This window comes from Acanthopagrus latus, chromosome 4 (assembly GCF_904848185.1).
Source record: "Acanthopagrus latus isolate v.2019 chromosome 4, fAcaLat1.1, whole genome shotgun sequence".
NCBI classification, from domain to species: Eukaryota; Metazoa; Chordata; class Actinopteri; order Spariformes; family Sparidae; genus Acanthopagrus; species Acanthopagrus latus.
Genome location: NC_051042.1, coordinates 12,206,394 through 12,229,154, shown reverse-complemented (window position 1 = coordinate 12,229,154; position 22,761 = coordinate 12,206,394). Strand labels below are relative to the sequence as shown.

Here is a 22,761-nt window from a genome sequence, read left to right as displayed (position 1 = left end):
TAGACTTCCTGTAAATGAAGAATGAAGGAAGACCTTCCATCAGATCAGATCAGATTTCCTGGCTTCCTTGAAAGCCCCTGTTGGTGAATACTGCCTTGTCTGTCCTGACTGTCACTCTATGACTCATCTGTCAGAGAGAACTTAAACATCCTTTCAGCTGCCCCGTTGAGTGGTAGAAGTGGCAGACATGTTCATCTCTTAAAATCACCACCTTGTTGGCAGAAATCGAGAGGAAGAGGAGATGAAATCAGTAAACATGCCCAGTATCCCCGCTGCATCACAAAAGTGACTGAAGTATCACATAAGTCTATAAAACTGACCAAAAAGCATCAATCAGCCTCATCACCCATCGCTGAAGTTCTATATAGAGGTCGTGGATGCTGTTTGTCGGTCTAGCTGACCTCGAGTGTTTCAGAATGTGAGCCCATGCAGTTCATCATTTTGAGAGGCCAGTAAAAGACACCTTATAAAAGTTCGGCACCAAGGCCAGTTTTCCACAAACTGAATGCAAATGATCGAAAATACAAGTTCTTCCTCTTTTTACTGACGAATTTACCAATAACAAAAGTCTCCTCTGAGGGGACTCCGCTGATGCTCATATGGAGTTAGATTGGCTCATTTACAGAAAAGAAGTCTTTGTGTGTGCGTGTTGTTCAGTTCAGGGGATTACACTCCAGCAATGACACTCATCAAGGGGTCCGATGGTTCCAGGATGTTTAAAACTGTCAAGATTAAACCTTTCTTCTCTGTAACGGACAGATGTGATCTTTTTAAATGTGGCTTTGAATGGACTTACGCTTATCTTATTCCCTGTACACTCTGGATTATTGTTCGTGTTCAATGAAATAGACCAGAGGTATTATTCACCAGAGCATTTTAGTTTAAAATCAAACTAAGAATGTACCAATATAATGGGGCTATGATTACCAAGGTTTATGAGATCCAAGCACTCTTTTTGTTTAAAGTCTGAAGGGATTCATTGACTACTAAAAGGGTTTAATGTACATGGGGTTTAGTGCTCAATCAATGTGTATAAGTGTGTGTGTGGGTGTGTGTGTGTGTGTAGGTGTTTGTGTGTGTGTGCGTGTGTGAGGTGTCATTATACAGGTTTTAAGAAGTCAGGACAAAAGTGATCGGAAAAATAATAAAGAGGGGTCTCAACTCTTTGTGGTATTGATTTGCGTTATTGATAGTGCTAAAACAACGAGGTGGGGATGAAGAACATGCTTTGTTTGCACAGAACAAAGAGAGTTCAGCTGATTCAAAGTCGTCTTTCTGCAGGGGCAGCAGCTAATGGACTTGGAGCACAAGTTAACTATAGCTAAGGAAGAACTGGAGAAGACTGCACTGGATAAGGTGAGCAAACATAACCAATGATCAATGATTTTTATTTGATTTTCCTGCTGTAATTGTGTTCCTTTGGCTACATTTCTTTATTTGTGGGTTGTATTGCTTTAAAAGGTGCACTATGTGATTTTGGAAAAGAAATTAAAACTAAGAAAGCTAATATCTACAATATTAATGAGGTAATGATATAAGTGCAGACATTTTTATTTGCCTAATATTTTTCCAGCACTGTTTAAAAAAAATGGATTAAGCTCCCAAGAGCAGCGTTTGAAAATAGAAATGTGGCTAGAAGGGCCCTGCAAATATAAACTGAAACAGTATGAAATTGTGTTGCACTTTTGTTTTTTTTTGTTTTGTTTTTTTTGTTTGTTTGTTTTTTTGTCTTTAGCAAACAATCTTTCGAACATTCTTTTGTAGTCTCTCATCTAGCCATTTAACCCTCAGTGTCAAACACTGCGTAGTAGCGCTGCAATTAACAATTCAATGTCCATTAATCTGTCGATTATTTTCTGTTAATTGATTTGTTTGATCCATAGAGTGTCAGGAAATGGCGAAAAAAGTCGACCCAGAGCCCAAGATGTAGTCCTCAACTGTCTTGAACATCCACAAATCAACATTTAAATTTAAGAAGCCAGGCTCTGAGAATTGTAATCATTCTCTTTTTTCGCCAATTCAGTTTCGATTCGACTCAATATGAATTCAATTAGAGGATATTCAGTTACAATTGCCAATTTTGAATGGATGTGAAATCATTTCTGAGAGAACTAAAGGTGTTAAGTTTACAAGTAACCCTTTTACTTGGTGCATTACAAAAATGATATTGTTTACACAGAGTATTGAAGTCAATGGATTCAGAGATTTGTGTTTAAAATCCGTGGAGAAATGAATGGGATATGATTTCATTTTATCATCTGACTATTAAAAATGCTGTAGTGAAAGAAGAAGGAAGTAATGAAAGATGTATTTAACAAAAACTCTGATTAGAAAATTACCCAAACCAATAAACCCATCATCAAAATAGTTGATTAACCCAATTGTAGTCATCGAATCAGTCAATTAATCATTGCAGCTCTACTGAATCGAGAAAAACATCTGCATTTTTCAGTAGAGTAAGTTATGTGTAGTAATATTTGTCTGTATGGTGTAGTTTAGAGGAAGTAGATTAAGTATACCTCCGAAAAAGCACATTTTCATGGCTTTATCCTCATTAGTAACTTCAAAATGTTCAGCCACAGCATGTTGTGCACATGCAGCAGCTTTAATTTATGTGCTTATCTTTATATATGGTTATTGACACACTGTCACTGGAGGCAGGACAGATGAGGTAAAAATGCATGGGGGGGGGAAAGTGCTGATTAGGAAAACAGGTAATTCCGGTGCTCAGCTCAGGAGGATTGACATGAGAGGCTGTCGTAAAATTAATAAACCACAGTACCGTCCATTATTATTATTGATTAAACGCAAATGATCTTCTGAGCATTTCTCCTTTTTTATTACCCCTGGTGAGTTCCACTTCATGTCTTGCTTAACGACGCTTCATGGCTGCTCTAAAGACACTTACATGGCCTCCTTTGGCTTCAGCGCTTAAGTACATTTCTCGTGTGGATGGATGGAAGGAGCCACGGGGGGATTCAGAAAGCGTCTCTTGTGTGTAATTTTGTTTGGGGACAGGAGTCTCAGATGAAGGCGCTGAAGGACACAGTTCACATCTGCTTCTCAGCTGTCCTGCACAACCAGCCCAGCAGCAGCCACAGATTCCCCGCCTCTCCTACCCACTTGTTCAGATACTCATCGCTCATCAACAGCTCCAGAGTCACCTTTCAGCAGCCACATGCCAAGGTAATTCAGTATTCCACTCGGCTCCATCTGATGTAATGTTTATCTAAGAGAAGGCTGGGGTTGTTGTAAAAATCCAACCTTTTTATATTTAATGAATCGGCCGACTGATGCGCTCAGTCTACCATATATCTACTTTAAATGATTCCCCGGTGTCCTTGAACTGGCAGGTTGTCTCACTCTAAGACGTCAACACGTGCTCTGCGAAGATGTCACAAAGATTTATACTGTGCGGTATGGATTTTGCTATGTTTATATCGTTCATCATGAAGTAAATAGGTCTTTTAAGCACTCTGAAAACGCTTCGACACTTGAGAACACATCTGTTGTCTCTCATCAACTTCTCTTCATCTAAAACAAAAGTCTTGAAAATCACTGACAGCACATTTACTCATCAAAGTCCAATAAATGAAGCTATTTTCAGTTTTTGTTATCTTGCACATATTGCCAAGAAAATGATCTGTTTAGTAGATAAATTAATAAAGGTCTCCTTATTGTTATCAAATCTTTATTTATGATTTAGAAAAAAAAAGAAAGACCATTTGCAATTGTTCACAACAGCAAAGCCTATTTTAGACATTTTACCTGCATACGTGGAAACCAATTATTTAATGTGGATAACTGTTTTGTAAATATTCATGTGTGGGTGAATATAAGCAAAAAATACAAAACAAACACCAAAAACAAAAAAAAAAAAACACTTCAAACATTAGTGCAATTAGTGGCAATTTCCTCCTTAATTGTCAACTTGCTCTCTGAACTACACTTACTGTTCTAAAGTCTCAAACTAAGCTTTACTTCACGGCTACAATTACAGCTTCATTAACAGCAGTGGTTATTCGATAACCATCGACTCTCAAATTATAAAATGATTCCGGGTCGCGGATTGGCTCGCACACACAGTCTGGCTCACATCGAGCTGTCTCCTCTCAACTGCACACTGTTGCGTCTTGCTCGGTTTTGTGATGGTGTTACCTCATGGAAGGTGGCAAATGAAAAGCTGGTTTTGGTCGGCAAAGACATCAAAGTAAGTAAATACTTTTAGAGGCAAAGGATAAGTGTGCCCATATGCAAGGGATAGTACAGATGAGTAGTGCTAACACAGCAAATTTAGCAAAGCTGCTGAAGGACAAACGTGTCCTCTCTCCACCTTAAAGAAATTCATGAATTTGGTGACGGCTTCCATTTGAATGTCACTTTAGCATTAAACAAGATGGCTGTTGATGATGCTGTTGTTGACTGTCGCTGATCATTGCCACAGTCCTGTTGTTGGCCCTCAGACAGCAGCTTCAGTCAATGTGAAAATGCATGGGTATGTTCAGAAGTAAATTCACGCAAATGTTGTTCTGCTTGCTAGATTTATCTTTTAGAAAATATCTAACTTTTTTCTAGGTACTGTACCAAAGTTCAAAATTCAAGCATCGTGACAACACTACTAAACAGAGATGGACTTTATTCGCTGTTTTGATGACTTGCAACTTTACGCGACAAGAAATAAATGACGGGAGACTCGACTTGGACTAGGAAGTGAAAGATTTGTGAAATACATGAAAAGCGTGTTCATTCTGTGTTTTCGGTTTAGTGTTTTGTAATCTGGCTTTCAGTGTTAAACTCTTCAAAAGTGGTGGGGCAATATGTTTTGATTGAGAGGAAATTAAGAGGAGCTTTCATGAAGTCTTATTTTTTTTGTTTTATTATAGTTATTTCATTTAATCTCAAACAAATCAAATTCGTTGTTACAGGTTTTTAACAGGCTGGATACGTTGGTCATTAATTATATTATTAGACTGGTACTAATACCTTATATTTTCTCTTTATAAAGACCAGATGCTACAGGTAAGACAGAAATATGAAAAAGTGACTAAATTTGGGACTTGACTTGAAACAAGCTTTAATTAAAAAAAAAAAAATGACTTGGGACTTGGACTAACTGACATGTCTGGTACTAAGTAATAATGCTAGCAGTGAACATTTACTGAAGTTGTTTTTTTGTCATAGATACATGTCAATGTGGTACTCACGGATGCAGGCTGAGTGCAAAATGCATTTCTACAGTCATTTGATGTGACTTGAAGCATGACCAATGGGCCTTTATCACAGCAGACATTTTGACTGGGCATAACAGGGAGAGCACGAGTGTGATTTATACAATTAACACTGGCTCTTTTCCATTTAAGTACATCAGTGGACCATGTCAAAGAGCTAGCATGCAAAATAACAGTGGTCTGCAAGAGGAAGAGCTAAATGGAGTGCAGCCCTTATTAATCTTATTAATTACACCTGTGGCTTAATCTGCTCGGTCATGTCGAGGTGTCAGCAATGAGCAAAATGCTGGCAGCACAGAGGTTTCTTCGTGGTATCTGTCCAATTTGACTGAGTGACCCCAGTTAAAACACGACGGCTACAGCGTCTTAGGATGGAAATAAGATAAGTTTGTTTTGTAAAGTGAAAACGCAGAGCACATGGGATTTGGGATTTGCCTCTGTAATGGCGGAGTATAATTTTCTCTCTGACTTTTCAGATAAGATAAAAGCAAGCTGCTGTGTTTTTTTTTTCTTTTTTTTTTCCTCCGCGCTCCACGCTGTGTAAACACATTCAAATTGAAATTCATTTCACATTGTAACTCCCAGCTTGGTGACATCACGGAGTATAGCTTGGTGCCAAGCTATTCACCTCACTGCACTTCAGAGTGCACGTAATGCACTGTCTGGGATAAGAATTTTAATGTTAGCCGATTATTGCCTCCTTTTCAAGTGGCTATTTGTCAATCTGATGCCCTGAGTATCACTCTGCAGAGAGAAATATTCCAGGAAATAATTATTATGAAATATAAAGTTGGGAAAACACAATTTCAGAGGTTGTTCGGAATAATAACACGTCACAATCAAGCAGCAGTCTAAGTAATTTATGTCAGTCTTTATATGCTATGGTGAGGTAGCTTTGGAAGTTAAGCCCAATTACTAGAGGGCATTATGGGTGTTTTGGTATATTGGACTTAAAATTAGTTCTCTATGAATTTATTAACTCAATGTGACACAGCCTTTGTTTGGAGCCTATCAAAGTCAAGGTCACAGCCAACTTAACTAAGGGCTCAGGATTTAATCCCTTTTAAGAGTAAAAAAAAGAAAAAGGTGGCTGCCAAGAGGATTCATTGTAAAAATAGGATTATGCCGTCAGTGTAGATATTGCTTCTTGTTTTACTAGGGGATCACTTTGACATTTTAGGACAAATGTCAAGTGTTTACCCAGTCAAAACCTACTTGTTCTCCAAAAACAACCAATACTGACTGATTCAGAACAACATTTCTATGTGCCTCCATACGCCTGAAGAAATAGAGCTGAAATGCAGGAGAATATAAACATCACTTTTGTTCCTTGAAAATATACTTCATGGGTACCTACGGTTATTTTTCCCTCTACCAAGCAGTCATGTCAACCTCAATCAGCGATTAGGTTAGTTCTGATTTCTGAAAAGCAGTCCCTGCAGTCACTTTGAAATCATCAAGTCGACCGCAGCACCACAGTGTCTTATCTGCCATGATCCTGGTGAGCAATTCTGTCTTTAAGAGGCTTTTATGTCCTCGAAGAAGTCACAATTTACTCTGCGTCTCTTTCTAAGAGATTTGACATGCCACTTAAGGAGAATTCTTTTTTTTGTGTGTGTTTTCTTCATTTGCTTCAGTACCACCACCCCTACCTGTGTCACCACTGTGGCCTGGTACAAAACAATATTCTGTAACTGACACTTCCTGTCTGCATTTAAACTCTTGTCACTTTTTGAGGCAAAACAAGACTTCCATTATCATAACTTCATATTTCCCCGTCATCTTTCTTCCATTACGGTGAGCCCAATAAATGCGTGCACATCGGAAAAATAAGCATTTCACAACAGAAAAGACAAGCAAAGGAAACTCAAGGAAGGCGTGGGTGGATTTGTCTATGCTAATGAAGTTTTTACTCCCCACTTCATTAGCATACAAATAGCCGCACTCCACTTGTGAGCAGTTGCTAGCTCCATTATCTCCTGTAGCCGCTGTTCACTTTGACGGGCTGTCTGATAAATCTGAGTGCGTCTTCACTGTTAAGATTACTGAGGTGCTCCTTCTGTCCACTCTGCCTGTGTGTGTTGAGGTGGGCCAAATCTCATTTAAATCACTGCCAAATTTATTTCAAATTAAGTGGTTAGAAAAAAAACAAACAAACAAAAAAAAAAAAAAACACAATACCACTCACTGTGCATGAAAGAGCCAACCAGCCCATAGCTAAGGAGTTAAGAAACAAGCCTGCGACAAAGAGGCAAAGGTCAGGAACGTGGCTCTGTGACGACCATGAGGTGTTCTTCATTATGCTCATTAACATCAAAGTGCTCAGCAGTGTTATTACTACATCCTCTATCCTATCTTTCTGTTGTGTAGGTTTGCACCTGAAATACTGCTCAAAGTAACTGAAGCTGAACACACTGACCTAGACACGATAATGTTTCTGAAAATGCATGGCTAATCATATTCTGATTATCGCTGATTATCAAAATTACCTCATTATTTTGCACACAGCAGGGTGTGATGGTACTGCCACCAGTTTTGAAAGACCAAAAATGATCCAAAGCTTTTAACATATGGAGGGAACCTTTATCCACTAACTGGATGCTAAAACATACATTATAGTTTCCTGAGCACACTAAAGACTAAAATCCGCTTTGTGTATCGGCAATCCAAAGATGGTAAGTGCAGGGGTGCTTGTTCAAGCACTCACTGACACCACTTCCAGCTTCACGCTCACAGTTTGAGTTAACAAATGGGCCTTAAGCTCTGGTAGATGCTACAGATAAGACTCTTCCAGACCTCGCCTCTCACACACTCATGTGTATGCACACAGATATATACACAATGCTGGTGAAAGATTCATTAGTGCGAGGATGCAGAGATCAGCAAGATTGGAGTGGAAGTTGCTTCATATTTAACAGTCTCAGGGAGGGAGCCAAGTCTTGTGGTCCAATAGCATGCAATTTTCATCAAAGTAATGGGAGATGATGTCTTAGATGCTCGGAGCAGTGTGCTGGAGGAGAAATCGGGCATTTCATTGCCCTGCTCTCACCACTTGCTGTTTACTTTTCTGATTGTTTCCTTGTCTATATAAATCAGAGGAATATTCATCTCCGCCATGCAAAGGGGAGATAGTAGGTGTTTGAGAGAAACAGCTGAATTCGGATGGGTAATGACTTTTGCATTATTCAACAAATGTGAGAAACCGTACTACAAAGTCAACTTCAATAAGGTTACTCATAAAGCTCTTTTTAATTGATTAAATTACTGTTAGATATTAAAATGTTTCAGATTGTCGGTTAAATATACATGAAGAGAAACTCATATCATAACTAATATCACTAATGTTTATTTGTTTAGGGATAAGTAGAAAACATAAACTGGTGCTTCACTCCACAACATTTAGAAATTTCCAGTAAAAGACAACATGTTAAATGTTGACCATTTTATCTTGCTTTTACTGGCTGATAACTGGCTTCATGGAGACAGATGAAGTACTTCTTCCATTGCTGTTCTGTGAAATTCTGCATTTTGTGGGGGATGCTGTCAAAATGAAAGAAATAATGCATGAAAGGTTCGCCCCTAAAGTGGTCACTTCCACAAGTAAAGCCAATTCCAGTGAATCTGTCTAAAAAGATGTTGTTTGAGCTGACAATGTAAGAATGAGGTTTGACAGTGACAGGTTAAGACTGCTCCTCTTCATGCTGCAACCATCTCTGCTTTAGGTTCTCAAGGGACAACTTTTAACCCAGTTATGGAAGGTACTGTGCACTAGTCTTTGCAGAAGAGTGGCTGCAGACAGACAGAAGAACTTTTGGAGAAATATCTGCTGTACAAACTCGGCTTTTAGTGGAAATATGTGGTAGACAGCAGGGAAGAGATGCATTTATCTGGTCCAAGCATAATTTCTTATATTTGCTTTTTGTTTTGCACTGTCCCATTGTTTCAAATGAGTTGTGTCTGAAAGGTGAAAGGTCGTACGTGTTTATTTTCTGCGCACACCTCACTGGTCAACGTCTGCATGAGCCACTGACCTGTGGTTTAGCAGTACAGTTAGCTTGTGGCTGTTTTTTTCGATCGCCTGTTGATGGAGTGTCGAGTAGTTTGTACCTCGCTGTGAGTAAAAACTTGAGCTGCCCCTAAATAATGTCAACAGTGCTGATGCAAAAGGGTCAACAGGAGGCACCTGCTGCACTCAGGGCAAGTACAAGAAAACATTCTCCACCACCCTCAGTTTGGATGAAACTGGTTGAAATAACTGTCAGAGAGCCTGCATGCAAAACACATCCACTAACTTTTTTTTAACCAGAGATCTGTCCATGTCAAATGTGGAAAAACTGACAGTGACAGGTATGTCTTCTTAAAGGAGTTGATCAATATGGCTGCTTGTGAGCATTTTATTGAAAAGGTAACCTCATTTACTCTAAATGATGACAACACAATAACTAGCACTAGGTTACGCTGCTGCTTTATGCATTCAGAATAAAACTGTATGTTTTGTATTCTGTAAAAAAAACTCAATGAACAAACAATGTACAGTAATTCTCAGTATACATACAGACCATGACCCTATTTATGAAAGACATTGTTGATAAATTGATTTCAAGCCACACATTCAGGGCTCTGTGAAGAAGCTTGCCACTTCCCTGAGAGAGAAGTTTCCATATAGATTGTGTCATTGTTCGAATTACTATGTCTAGTGAGTGATGAATAAATGTTGACTGAATGGTGTGATATAGATTACTATGCAATCTCCAGAGAGAACCTTCTCATGTTTGACTGTCAATCTTATTTTCCAGACATTGTTTTGGTCATTTTGCAGAGGGTCACTCCACTGAAACATCATTGTTCATCTCATGTGGCCCTCACAGTCTGAAATCCAAACTCAGCCTTAGGGCCTGACATTAACACTTGCCTGTTTGTCTTGGGGAAAGTAAATTCTGCTGTTGGGGCAAGTAAAAATAAAAGTGATGCCTAATATAATGTTATCTGAAAACTAATTGTGTACTGTATCACTACTGTTACTAGCACTGCGTGGAGAAAGAAAGGAGAAAAAAAAAGTTCCCTAGAGGCTCACCCATGTGCTGTTGGAGGAGCACCATTCTGTCCATTTATCATGGTGTATGAGGCTAGCTGGTTTACGTGGTTTGCTAACCTGGGGCAGTGTTTGAATTGTTCCCAGCCATGATTTATAAGTTTGTTGTCTCTTGTTTACATTAATAAATTAAAATACGCGTCAAAATCCCTGTTGATTTTATACATTATCTAATAGGCCTATATTTTCCAATTCCAACTGAAGATGCATCGCAATGTGTCGAGAATCGTTCTGTATTTAAATGGTTGACAGCTGAATCGGAATCTAATCTAATTGTGAGGCCAATGAAGATTAACACCTCTACAAGCTAGCCAGTAGACAACTCTATATTTACATTTTACTTCATAACAAACTCAACACTTAACAAAGATGATGAGATTGCCTCATTTTTTGCTTTATATGACTGGATAACTAGACCTGTGGCAAATGTGCCTCCTCATAAGCTTCCTTTGTGACAACTGACAGAAAACTTCCACTTTCCATGGTATAAGAAAGATTATTGCCAAATATGGCCACTAAAATTGTAGTAACCAGCATTGCTTTTGACACCATGTTAGTATGCTAACAGAAACGGGTTGTAAACAGGCTAAGAATGGCTGTAACGTTTTACTTTAATATAACCAACAAATCATGAATCCATAGTCACACCAGACTTCTTTTGCTTATTTTAAACCTACTTTGTAGAGTAGACTTAAAAAAGAACAAAGAACAGCTGGTGTGGTTGTGTGGATGGCTTCAGACTTAAGAAAAATGTTTGATGTTTGTACTGTATATGGGATGGTTGAATATTACTGAGTGACCTCCAGGCTGTAGTGCTTCAATAATTCTCTTTTTAGTCATTCAACACTGTTTCTTTTACTCTCCATGCTGCCTGCAATGAAACAGTCATTCCAGTCATTTATTATTTATTGCAAATAAATAAACTGAATTAGTTTAAATGGACAAGAGATAAATTAAACATTTCTGAACATTTGAGTCAGAACTGTTTACTTCTGGAAAACCTCAGGCCCACTGCGGCGTCAACGAGCCATTTTATTTTTAACCCCAAGTTGAAATGTTCCCTTTCTCTCCCACAGGATATCTCTAAAGTTCAGAGAATTGTCACAGCCACTAAATCACCCGTGAACACTGGAGTAATGAGGAGAGAGAGTGGCGGAGTCAAAGAGTGCCAGATGGAAAAGGTGAGCCTTTGGAGTAATTAAACTGTAATGGCTTATGTGACCTGAGGGCCTGTACCCATGAGTGAGGTTCACCTGTTCACCGAATTCATGCTCAAGTCCCTCATCAGGAACCAAACACGCCACGCTCTCTCTGAGTGTCTTCGTCAGGTCCATGAGCTGGAAAACTTCCTGCAACAAGTTTCAGCCTGATGATGTTCCTAAGTTCATAGTTTTTATCTGGTTCAACTTTTGCACCTGACGTTTTTGTTGAATTAGGTCTCCCTGAAGCTAAAATCAAACTACTCTGTATGGCAATCAACACACCATGAATTAATAAAAAGTTTGATATTGCTGTCCTTTAGAGAGCAAAAATCAATTTTCCATTTCAAGCGTCTCATATCTGAGGATTTGTTTCTTATTCAAATAATTGTAAGCTGAATATCGATGTGGTTAAAATTTTTCATCCAAAGAAATAATTTGAAAATAAACTCTAAAAAAACTAGTGTCATACATACAGTATATATATATGTATGTGATATGTGAGCGAATTATGAATGTACACAAGGAATGAGACCTTCCCCGTCTCTCTCGGTTGCCCATACAGGCCTGTTGTGGGTGATTTGTTTCAGTTGTTTCACGCTGCTGGAGTGATTTTCTGTGACAGTCCAAAGGATGTGACTTCATGCCCATTCTGAAGTGCCTCATCTCCGCTCTGCTAACAGAGAGCAACAGTAGCTAATGTTGTTTTAGAAATGGAGTCCCCTAAGCTAATCAGAAAAAAAAAAACTGGCATCCAGCACAACACAGAAGTTCCACAGAGCCCCTTTAATATTGCAAAGTCCACTTAACTAACACTTCCAAAGACTAGAAAGTGCTGCTGCCGCATGACTTATTGAGATACTTTGTCACTAATGCTAGTTCCACAAAGCAGCAGAAGCATCGGCATTATCATTTCCTCAGTGACCTACCCAGGAAACGTGTTGTTAAACTAAAGGATTACTCAAGTTTTCTTAAAAATAATAACAGTGATAATCAAAAGATAATCTGATAATTAAATCCAGGTAGTTGCAGGCCTGCTAACGAAGTAGTAAGAGTAGCTCATAGAAGAATATTATGCATTTTCCTTGGCAGGGCAGGGAGCCTGGAGTGAGCCACGGGGAATAATTAAACTTCTACAGTGTTTTAGAGCAGTTTGAGAGAAATGATTAATTGATTAGTCAATCATAAGAAGGAAAAAAAAAAACTGGCATGGCTGATAATTTATTCAATTATTAAACAGTCCCGTGTTCCAGTTCCTCATATGTGAGGATTTGCTTCTTTTATGTTTTTGCATATCCTCGTAAAATGATTATCGGTGTGTTTGGGACTGTTGCAGATAAAACTAGAAGTCTGACAACATCGCATGGGGCTGTGAGAATGTAGGGACTTAATAATCAACCCTAACAGATCAATCAAAATGAGCGTAATAGTTAGTTGCGGACTTAAATCACATGTACAAGGTTTTAGCAATTAAATGTAACTCCAAACTGTTTGGCAGAGTCGTGAGAATGGAATTTGAACATTCGCACTCACCTCAAAGTGCTTTTCACTCACAACTGCACTACTTTTGTGCAAACATAGCTTCACACCGGGGATCTTCATTGGAACATTAAAGGGAGCCGAGTGCATTGCTTGGCACTTTGAAAGCCGTTATTGAGGGAGGAAAGAGAGAAGCGGTCACTGACCTCTCCAATTCTGTTTTTTTTTTTTTTTTTGTGATGGTACCTTACAGTCACCGACCTGCTTCTGTAAGATCCAGGCAGCTGTGAGCAGTCAGTTATCAGGGAGGTTTCGAATAAGTATCTCCATCCGTGTCAAAAGCAAGAGGATTTGAAGAAGGCCGGGGAAGCGAACAGGGTCCATAAGGATTTCTGACAAGTGGCTATCAAGAACTATTACAGATATAAGTTGATAAACCGCCAGAGACAGGGGAGTAAGGAGGGATGCCACCCAGAGAGGAAATTACCCTCTGCGGAAACGGTGTCAACGAGATTGTTCTTTAATGAAATCGTGCCAAAAACAATGTTTGCTGGTGTCCCATAATTGATTATATAATTTTGGCAGGGTTGTAAAAATTCCTGCACCAGGAGGGAGAAGCATTCTGATACAGATAGGAGGAGACATATTCGAAACAGAGACTCAGAAATTGTGTTTGCTCGTGAACTCCGCCACATACCACCACCCCCCCCCGTCCTCCTCTCCCTGTAGGCTGGGAGGAAATGAGGAGAGACAGTTTCTATGAGCGCGGACAGCTTGCAGTCTATGCTTCGGTTTGAAAATGAAATGTCTTAGGTTAGCCTCACACTAACGAATGCTTTGCTTTTCATAGACGGACCGCGTGCTTAACTGTTTGAAATATATATATTTTTCATACAAAATGCATTAGGCTTGAGATTGTCTCATGGTGGTGTGAAGCATCCAGGCGTTCACCGTCATTCATCATTCATCCTTCTTGTGGTTCGATGCATCCAAATGTTGCGTACAGCAGGAGCTTCAAGCAAGTGATTTACAATTTACTAAATAAGATTAGGGAGAGGTAATTAATAGAGATGTTGTCGTGACAAATGTTTTGGTTCATCCTGCGTAAAGCTTACATAAGATTGCTGCGTTATTACCATGCACGCAGAATGCCCCTTTATCACAGTAGGCAAATGATTGGCATTGCAATTATGTGATGTAACATCCTGTAGGGGCTGCACTAATGATTATTTTCTGTAATGATCATTTTGTGGTTGGCTGTTAAGTCCATGAAATGTCAAATAAAATGCAGAAGAATGTTTATTTCAACGTTTGACAGGACTAAAATGTAAATAAATAACAGTCTCACAACAAGAAAACAGGAGTACAAATACCAGTAGAATTGTATTTTTTATTTTTACCCAGTGAACTGCCATCATAAACCCTATGAGACATTAATTGGATGATTCTATGGTTGTGTAAGAAGGCAATTACAATTCTCGTAGCTCTGAGTGAAAATCAAAAGGGCATATTAATGTCACCGATGTGGGTAAATTCATCTCATCTGGTTTCGCTGAATACATGCAGCTGGGAAGTTAACACGACTTTCCCAGCATGCACTCTTTACACTGCACCAAAATATTTTCCCTCTGCTCCTTTAGGCCGGGGGCGACTGCTTCCAGAATCAGACGGAGGGATCAGCCCCGGAAAGTAAAAAGCTTCCAGAGCCACAGCAGGTGAGTTGCACTTGACATTTTATGGCGATGGTAACAGATGTAGACATTTAAAAAAAAAAACGACTCTTTCGCTGCTGTGAGTTCTTGTTCTTCTTCACCCCTACAAGAAAGTATTAATCAGGGAAAATGTCTTACAGGATAATGCTGGTGTTTTTCTGTGTTAGTTTCTTATTTTAAGTGAATCTCACGAAACGACCAAAACCTGCGATGTGTTAGTCCATCTCAGAATGCCTACCTGCTTCCCGGCCCTGCCTGTGGCACACAGCCCGAGGCTAATTTCTCCCTACTGAAGACATAAATCTTTATATAAATATAGAGTAAATGTTATTAAAGTTCCCTAAAATAAGGTTATAGCTAACATTACAAGAGTGATTTTGTTGGGGGCTATTTACAGCTGTGGATTAATACGACGTGCTGTCGGTGATGTGTTCGTGGGACTCAAATCAATTCCACTGTGTGTGTTTGTGTGTCAGTGCGGATGCCGAAACATGGCAGGCAGTGCAGCTTTGCTAATTGTGGCTAATTGATGTGTTTTAAATACACACACACACACACACACACACACACACACACACACATATATATAAATACAAGCATCAGAACTGGAAAGGTTAGACAAATGTAACTAACTGACTACACAATGACAGATGAAAAAGTAACCGAACCAAAGCACAGCAAATGAAACAGAGTGACGGAACGACACAGTGCCTACATCACACTCCTGAAAGAAGCAAGCCAATCTGCTGAAACCAAATATTCAGTGTGCCAGTGTCACATATAGTATGTGTCCTCCAGTACCCTGCCAAAGCCAATGCATAACTGCCGCCCTCGTCATATTATTGAATTGAGTCACACCTGTTTGGCGGTGGCAGATGGTACAGCAAAACAATGCATCTCATTTCAGTGCAGCGCAATACTGTGTAACTGAACAACCGTCTTGCATTCCAAGTGGCAGCGATCCATTTTTAGACACACGCCGACTATTTGCACAAGAATACGAGAATAATTCAGGAGAGATCTCAACAAAATGGGCAAATGTGACTTCACCAGTTTGTTTTGTGCTAGAGAGATATTCAGATGAGAGCGCCTGACAAATGCCTTTTTATGTAATACAAGAGTGGACTGTGTCACTGATTCAGAGCGGTACAACCTAATGCTATTCTGTTTTAGATCCAGTGCAATGAAACAGTTTTACATAATATGTTAAATGTTATTGAAGTCAAAAGCAGTTCATTCCTCGGGGCATTTTGTGCCATTCTGTATCAACACAAGATTCAAGACAAGTAGAAAATACAGCAATAGGAGTACATCTGTGTTATTGGACAAAGTGTGTGGAACAGTAGCGGTGTTTTTTTTCTTTGCTTCCTCTGATGTTACACTTTTTAAAAAGAATGGCAATATTTTCTTGGAGCTGTAGCGAAGTTTACAAGGAATTGGATGACTTGCAACGTCTCATTCTTCTTGATGTTTTCAGTGTTTCTCTTTTTTATCTCGTCATTTGGGAAGTTTTCACATTGTACTGCAGCACTGAATCTACAATCGACTCTCTCATCCTGCTGTCTGCCGGTATCCCTCGTGCAAGGCGCTTGCCATTAATGGCGCAGTAAACAATTTGATTAACAATGATTGGCATTTCGGTCTCTGTGGATCAATCTATATTAAAGTGCCCTCCGTCCCTGTCACTACTCCACCTTCATTATGTGTTCTCATGTTCCATTGACTTCAAGGCTGAGGCTGAGTGGCATCTCCCTTTTCACTCAAATGTTTTTTTTGGAGGAAAAGACTATTCTTCCTGTCTTGCACCTGTAGTGCTGTTTTGTAAGACACAAAGAAGGCTTTAAATAAAATAGAGCAACATCTGCACTTTTAGGTGAAATATATTGTACAATAAGGCCTCCTGCAGTCGCTCGTCTCCCCTGGTTGACTGATCAGACAAAGAAGATCTCACCGATGTGGCCTGAACATCGACCGTCTGACAGACAACATACCCACAGAGGAGTTTTCAACCAGATTAACTATAATGTCAACAAGCAGGAGGGAAATAACATTGTTCCAGCTTGGTAAACAGTGCAGGCTTTGAAGCCACAGTGTGCAATCCAACCTGTGTAACTTTCATTCAAATGTTCAGCTTGAGTCCATCATCAAGATTATTTCGGAGTATTGTTTTGTTTTGTTTGTTTGTTTTTAACTCAGAAATATAACTTGCAGCATATGTCTAAAGCACTGTGGCATCAGTATTGTTTGTTTTTATGACATTTCTGAATTAATTTAAAAGAAAACAGTGGAAGCATACCAGCTGGGGTTTAAATATAACTTGTGTGGAAATGAGAGGAAAAGGTATAAAAAAAAAATAGAATAAAATCAACTGAGTCACATACGCTGTTGTTAAGAAATCTAATGTTATTAGCAAAAATAATGAAAAATAATAAGTATGCTAACACATTCATTTTTAAAAATGTAGTAGTCTTAAAAATATTCTGCCTGTTTTGCCAATAAAAGACAATATTTGGGCCTCTGCTGTGTTTGTTTATGGATTCTACAACAAGTGGGGCTCAATATCTTAGAATACTCAAGAAGACAGATTTTTTCAGATGTATTTGTTTTAGTTGCCAACATATTTCGAGAAATAAAAACCATCTGCCTGCTGTGGCACAGTCAGTTGGTGTACACCCACAAGCAGAGCAGGGAAGAGGGTCACTTCCTCTTCATCAAATTTGTATACAGCCCATGATGCCCATAGTACTGATACATAGTAGCTATCTATGTCTGTGGATAACAGCTACACTATCATCCACAGACATTTTCACAGACACACACAACTAACATCAAATTGAATGTATGTGGCAGTAGTGAAAACCTTTGGGATCTTAGATATATTGACTTGATACGCGGCACTGCCAGTGATGCAGCTGACAAAGCTGTATCCAAAAATGCTCAAAAAAAAATCCTGGATTTCTTTGAGGGAGTTCCTGCTGGTGATGAATAAGAGAAAACACAAAAAAAGGAAAATCCCAAACCCACATCATAGTGGGTGGCAACAGAGGTTGGCAAAAAGCCACAGGAGTGCATTAAGTGAGAGATGGTGTGCTTGCAGATGGAAGAGAGAGTCACTGAGTAGAGTTTCAGTCACTGAATCACACCCACAGTACATGGTTGGGTTGTAAAATGTACTACTCAGTATTTTTATATTTACTCAACTGCCAAATTATGTGATCAGATTTCTAAGTTTTCATTCATGTCCCCCTAAAAGTGATGGGATAAATGCATTTTGCCTCTTTGTTTGTATTGCTTCGAGCCAGGTGATAACACTACAACCCACTGCCATGCAGAGTGACGTTATAATAATTTGCAAGCAGCCAGCACGCCTTAAGGCGCTCTCCAAAGTGACATTGGTAAACACAAAACAGCTGCTATGCTTGGGGAATTGTTTTTTAGTGGCTGTGTGCAGTGCTTAAACATGTCATTGCCAAAAATGACTCAAATTATTCAAATTACCAAGATAAACTGCATGTCATTAATGGAATATATCAGATCTCCATAGTTTTTTGGCTTTAATATGTAAGCAGGACTTGGTGGGAATAGAAGAATAACAGACACTTCCCCCACACACCCATACACCATTAAATTGCATTGTGTTTCAATGCGTCATTGAACTGTTCAGTCTGCTGTTGCTGTAGTCAGCGTGGGACTTCAAAAACCCTGAGAACTGCTGGTTTTCCATCCCACCAGGTAGTTCATATGCATTCATTCCAAAGTGTGACTCAGTGTCTGAATAGCTAGAATAAAAACCAGAAGGATTCTCAACCTGTGCCCCGATCCATAGGCACTTCCTGCTACGAAGTCAGCATTTCAAAACCTGATACATCAGAGCAGGTTGACAAGGCTGACTTTATGATTTAACTAAAGCCTCAAAGAGTAATTTTAAAAGCTGTTGGCTTCAGTTATCTGCCTTTGACCAAAGGAAATCAAGTATTGCTGCCTTACAGATAAAAGGAATTGTGCAAAATAATGATGCGCTCAGATTACAAGGGTATATCGCGTTCAACCCGACCACCCAAAATGCTTGTTTAGTTCAGTGTTTTGTTTTGTTTTTGTTTTTTATGAACAACTGGGTGTTAAGCGGCTCTTAAATATGTACGCTGTGTAACAATTAACAAGTTACACTGTGAAATGTATATGAAGGCAGGTCTCTGTTTTGCTTTTAATCTTGATAAAGCTCAAGTGTCAGCAAGTTGTCAGCGTGAATCACATCCTTCGGTTAGTTTCACTCTATTCCGCCTGCCTCCTGACTGTCAGCAACGGTCACAAAGGCAATGAAAGCAAGGACAGCTACCGAGCAAACAAGGTTGTAAAAACGCAGGATTTAAACATTAAAGAGTGAGGGGAAGGACATGTCCTCCATGTTTGCAAGACCTCAAGGACACATGCAATGTGTTTTGGTAAGGAACAGTGACTGTACTCATAACTTTTGCTTACTTCACAGGGCACTCGTAGTTTGGTTTTCATTGGTTTTGACCATTTTCGGACTATTATCTTTGGTATATCTGCTGTTGAGGAGGAGCAAACTGGCAACAACACCAAGATTACATTCCCAACCATCCTGTTTTGGGCAATGAGAGGGTCTAGAACAATAGCATTCAGTCTTCATTGTTATCCCTGGGTTTGGGATGGCAGCAGGCCACGGTGGAGTGGGGCAATGTGTGTGTGGGGGGTTGGCAAGGCCATTTTTGTCAGAATCTGGTTTGGTGCTCCAAGGATTAAAAAAAAAAAAAAAAAAAAAAAAAAAGGATATTTTGGCCTGAATCTTTTTTTCAGATTTGGGGTCTACATCTGTCCATCTTTTGTTTTAGATGTGCTGCATTCATAATTTACTTGTTTACTCGTCAAATCAAGTAATGTTAAAATATATCTGTACAGTAATATAGGGCAGGCTAGTGAGGTGAGCCAGTTAGCTTAACACCCGGTGAGGTTAATTACTGAAGCGAGACCTAACCAACATTTTAGCAGTAGGCTGAATACAATTAACATGGAGAGGAAACTGCAGACAGGATAATGGGAAAGAGAAGGAAGTGCAAAGAAACGCATCACCACAAATTGAATTTCAAAATAAAAGTCTGAACCTGAATATAAAGAATTAATAACATTACATAAATAAAATATGTTTCTTTCATGTGTAGCAGGGGGTCTTGTTGGCTTGTCCCAAGGCAATATAACGGTTATAATGGTCTTTGAAAGGCAACACCTTCATTCAGCTGCATCATAAGAAATAAAAGCCCTTAAAGGCTAGTAATGGCAATAGACGACTGTCAGTATTACCTTTATATTACAGAAATACATTGTTTTTAATCCCTTTGCATCCCACTGATGTTTAGGAGCATTTCCTGCTCAGATTACAGACCACCACATGTCTGCTGTGGAACGTTATTGTGTCAGTCTTGCTCATTATGAATTTTTATCTTCTGAACCTCACAGCAAAGGAGCCAAGCGCAGACTGGAAAATTCGACACAAAGCTCTCAGACGCCAGCGAGGAGGCAGAGGGAGGCAGCAGCAAAAAGACAAAGCCACATGAAGACAACTGAGCGGACGGCCTATCATCCAAAATGCAGAGCTCCTGCATTGCCTGAAGAGCACACACTCGCGCACTCTCACAAAAAAAACATATGTGCGCCCACACACACACTCACTCACTCACTCACACACACACACACACACACACAAATACACACACACATACATATCAGCATTGTTTGCGAAAGCTGAGACACTGGAATTGTCAACAAATTTCAAACAGTCATCTGAACAGCTCCATAGTAAAATGGCATGCATTCTAGAAATTCTTTTTAAAGGTAGCAATGGCACTGGTAACTTGTTTCATGATTGTTCATTTGTTGTTTACTTATCCGAGTTTTATTCTGAGTGAGGACACTGCTTTCTAAATGTGTGATCTTTCTAGAAAAAAATCCCTTTGCACTGGTGAGGTCTGACACTGTATCCTGTGATAAATATATCAATTGACAAATAAAAAATACTACTATTACTACTACAACTACTACTGATACTACTACCCAACTTAGAATATTGTTTGTCACTCATTGTAGCAAGGTTAATTTACTCCTCCACGTTTTGAAATATAGAGGCTCAAGTTGGCTGGCCAACTGTTCAACATTTAATATTTCAGCACTCTTTCTGCCTTTAACACTCCAGAGGCAAAGAGCCAAAGACTCACAATGGGTCGTCTCCCTGAGAATGTGCCATGCACTGAGTAGTAACCCCTAGCTACATGTATCTGTGTTATCTGACCTTTCTGTGTCCTTTCAATAAACTGTAATTTTCAGTAAATGTGTGAAGAATAAATGGTTCTTTGTGGGAAAGAAACGAGTGAATATGTTTGTGATACACTGAGAAAAGGGTTGCAAAGAGCGATCGGGATTTACATGTCCAAGACTTCTAGACGAGGATTTCTGAAAAGAGGTTTTGACAACTCAGGTCAGAGCAGTATTTGTATTTTTTAACATAATTATAAAAATGGACTTTGTTGAATAATTAGCTGATATTAATGAGTTGGGTCACTTCTTTTTACCAAACACGTTAAGATATTTCTTGACCTGGATGACTGCAAACCTTCATACACAATTTGTGGAAATGATTCAAGGAGTCTAATTTTTCTGGTTTCTAAAAGTCTTATTTGACCACTAAATGTGCTGCCTCTGTGCCGTCTGTATCAGGACGACATTAACCAAATGCTGCTTTTGAACTTGTATGTTGTGTATGTGCATTCACGCACAGTGTGTCCATTAGGGCTCGTCAGTTAATCCGCTGGTTATTTTTTTCAGTGAATCGCTTGGTCCTTATTAAAAAACAAAAATGAATCCAAAAAAATGTAACAATGTTTTTTTTTTTCTTTTAAAATGGCCATCACAATGGAATAGATTTGAGCAGCCAAAGCAGTCCCTCTAATTTGACTGCCATTAATTGCAGTTCTGGGGCCTCTGCCAATTTAATAGCATAAATTATAAATACCATATTGTTTTGAGCTATTAGGAGCCAAAATCCGAGTGTAATTTTAGTCCCACTTCCTACGTTACTTTGTGCTATATATAGGCATCTTCATTGAAAACGGTGGGTTGGCTCAATTTATGTGAATTAATAAGAATAAAATGCTCTCTGCTGCCAGTCTCAGTCTTCCTCGTGGACAGACTGTTAAACCAAACTCCATTCTAAAAACAGGTGTTTTATAGTTAGGCCATATTTCTTTCACAGTAAAAACTGTAGTTACACCATCATAAAGAATATTTTCTAATTATCTGCGATCTACAGGCACTATCGGCACAGACGTCATTTATCCAGAGAAATCATTAACTGTGTTGCCCACGGATGGAAATGTATTGATGGGCCACGTCCCACAGTTTGCCGTTGTTACCCACCCTGTGCGTGGCCCGATCTCTCCTTTAACTGAGGAGAAGTGAAGTCAACTGTAAACTGTGGTGTTTTTTTTATTAACACGGTGGCTTTTAGGTGTGGTGCTACAAGCTCTTTCTTTTTTCTCTTTGACAGCAGCTCGTCCACAGCTTTTATTTACACCCAAAACACAGTGCTGTTGGTCAAGTGAAAGGAAAGTAACGTATGCCTACTCCCATCTACATCCCAGAGGCCAGAGTGATGTCATTAAATGTCTTGTTATGTCCCACCAAAAGAAGACATTTTATTATCCTGTAGACGTAATTAGTCTGTATTTAACCACATTAATGTAGTCAACACAAAGTTTATGAAAGGAAACGTGACAGAAGGGTTTGGGAGGGATCCTCCTCTGTTGTTCTTCTTCATGTTTTTTCGATTTTTTTCCCTCAGTTAAAGGTTTTCTGGGGAGTTCTGCTGTACCGACTGTGAAGCCCCCTGAGGCAGATTGTCATTTGTGATTCTGGACTACATAAATAAAAATGACTTGACTCAATTTAACACCCGATGTTTGCTGCCAGAGGTGCTATAACCTTATGGGATCATGATCACAAATATGATTTCAAAATCTCCTTCCCCCTCGCTCTGAACA

At 39.3% G+C, this 22,761-nt stretch overlaps 1 protein-coding gene across 11 annotated transcripts in view; it reads left to right on the top strand.

Annotated features, from left to right (window-relative positions):
* Nucleotides 1-21,052, top strand: part of luzp2 (leucine zipper protein 2) — a 231,080-nt gene extending 210,028 nt beyond the window's left edge. For all 11 annotated transcript variants that reach the window (XM_037096011.1, XM_037096014.1, XM_037096015.1 and 8 more), the window contains 5 exons: nucleotides 1,282-1,356; nucleotides 3,019-3,186; nucleotides 11,397-11,501; nucleotides 14,639-14,713; nucleotides 20,186-21,052. In XM_037096011.1, coding sequence (XP_036951906.1) covers nucleotides 1,282-1,356; nucleotides 3,019-3,186; nucleotides 11,397-11,501; nucleotides 14,639-14,713; nucleotides 20,186-20,293 — 531 coding nt within the window. In that variant the 3' untranslated portion in view covers nucleotides 20,294-21,052. The remainder of the gene's footprint in view (nucleotides 1-1,281; nucleotides 1,357-3,018; nucleotides 3,187-11,396; nucleotides 11,502-14,638; nucleotides 14,714-20,185) is intronic.
* The last annotated feature ends 1,709 nt before the right edge of the window (nucleotides 21,053-22,761 follow it).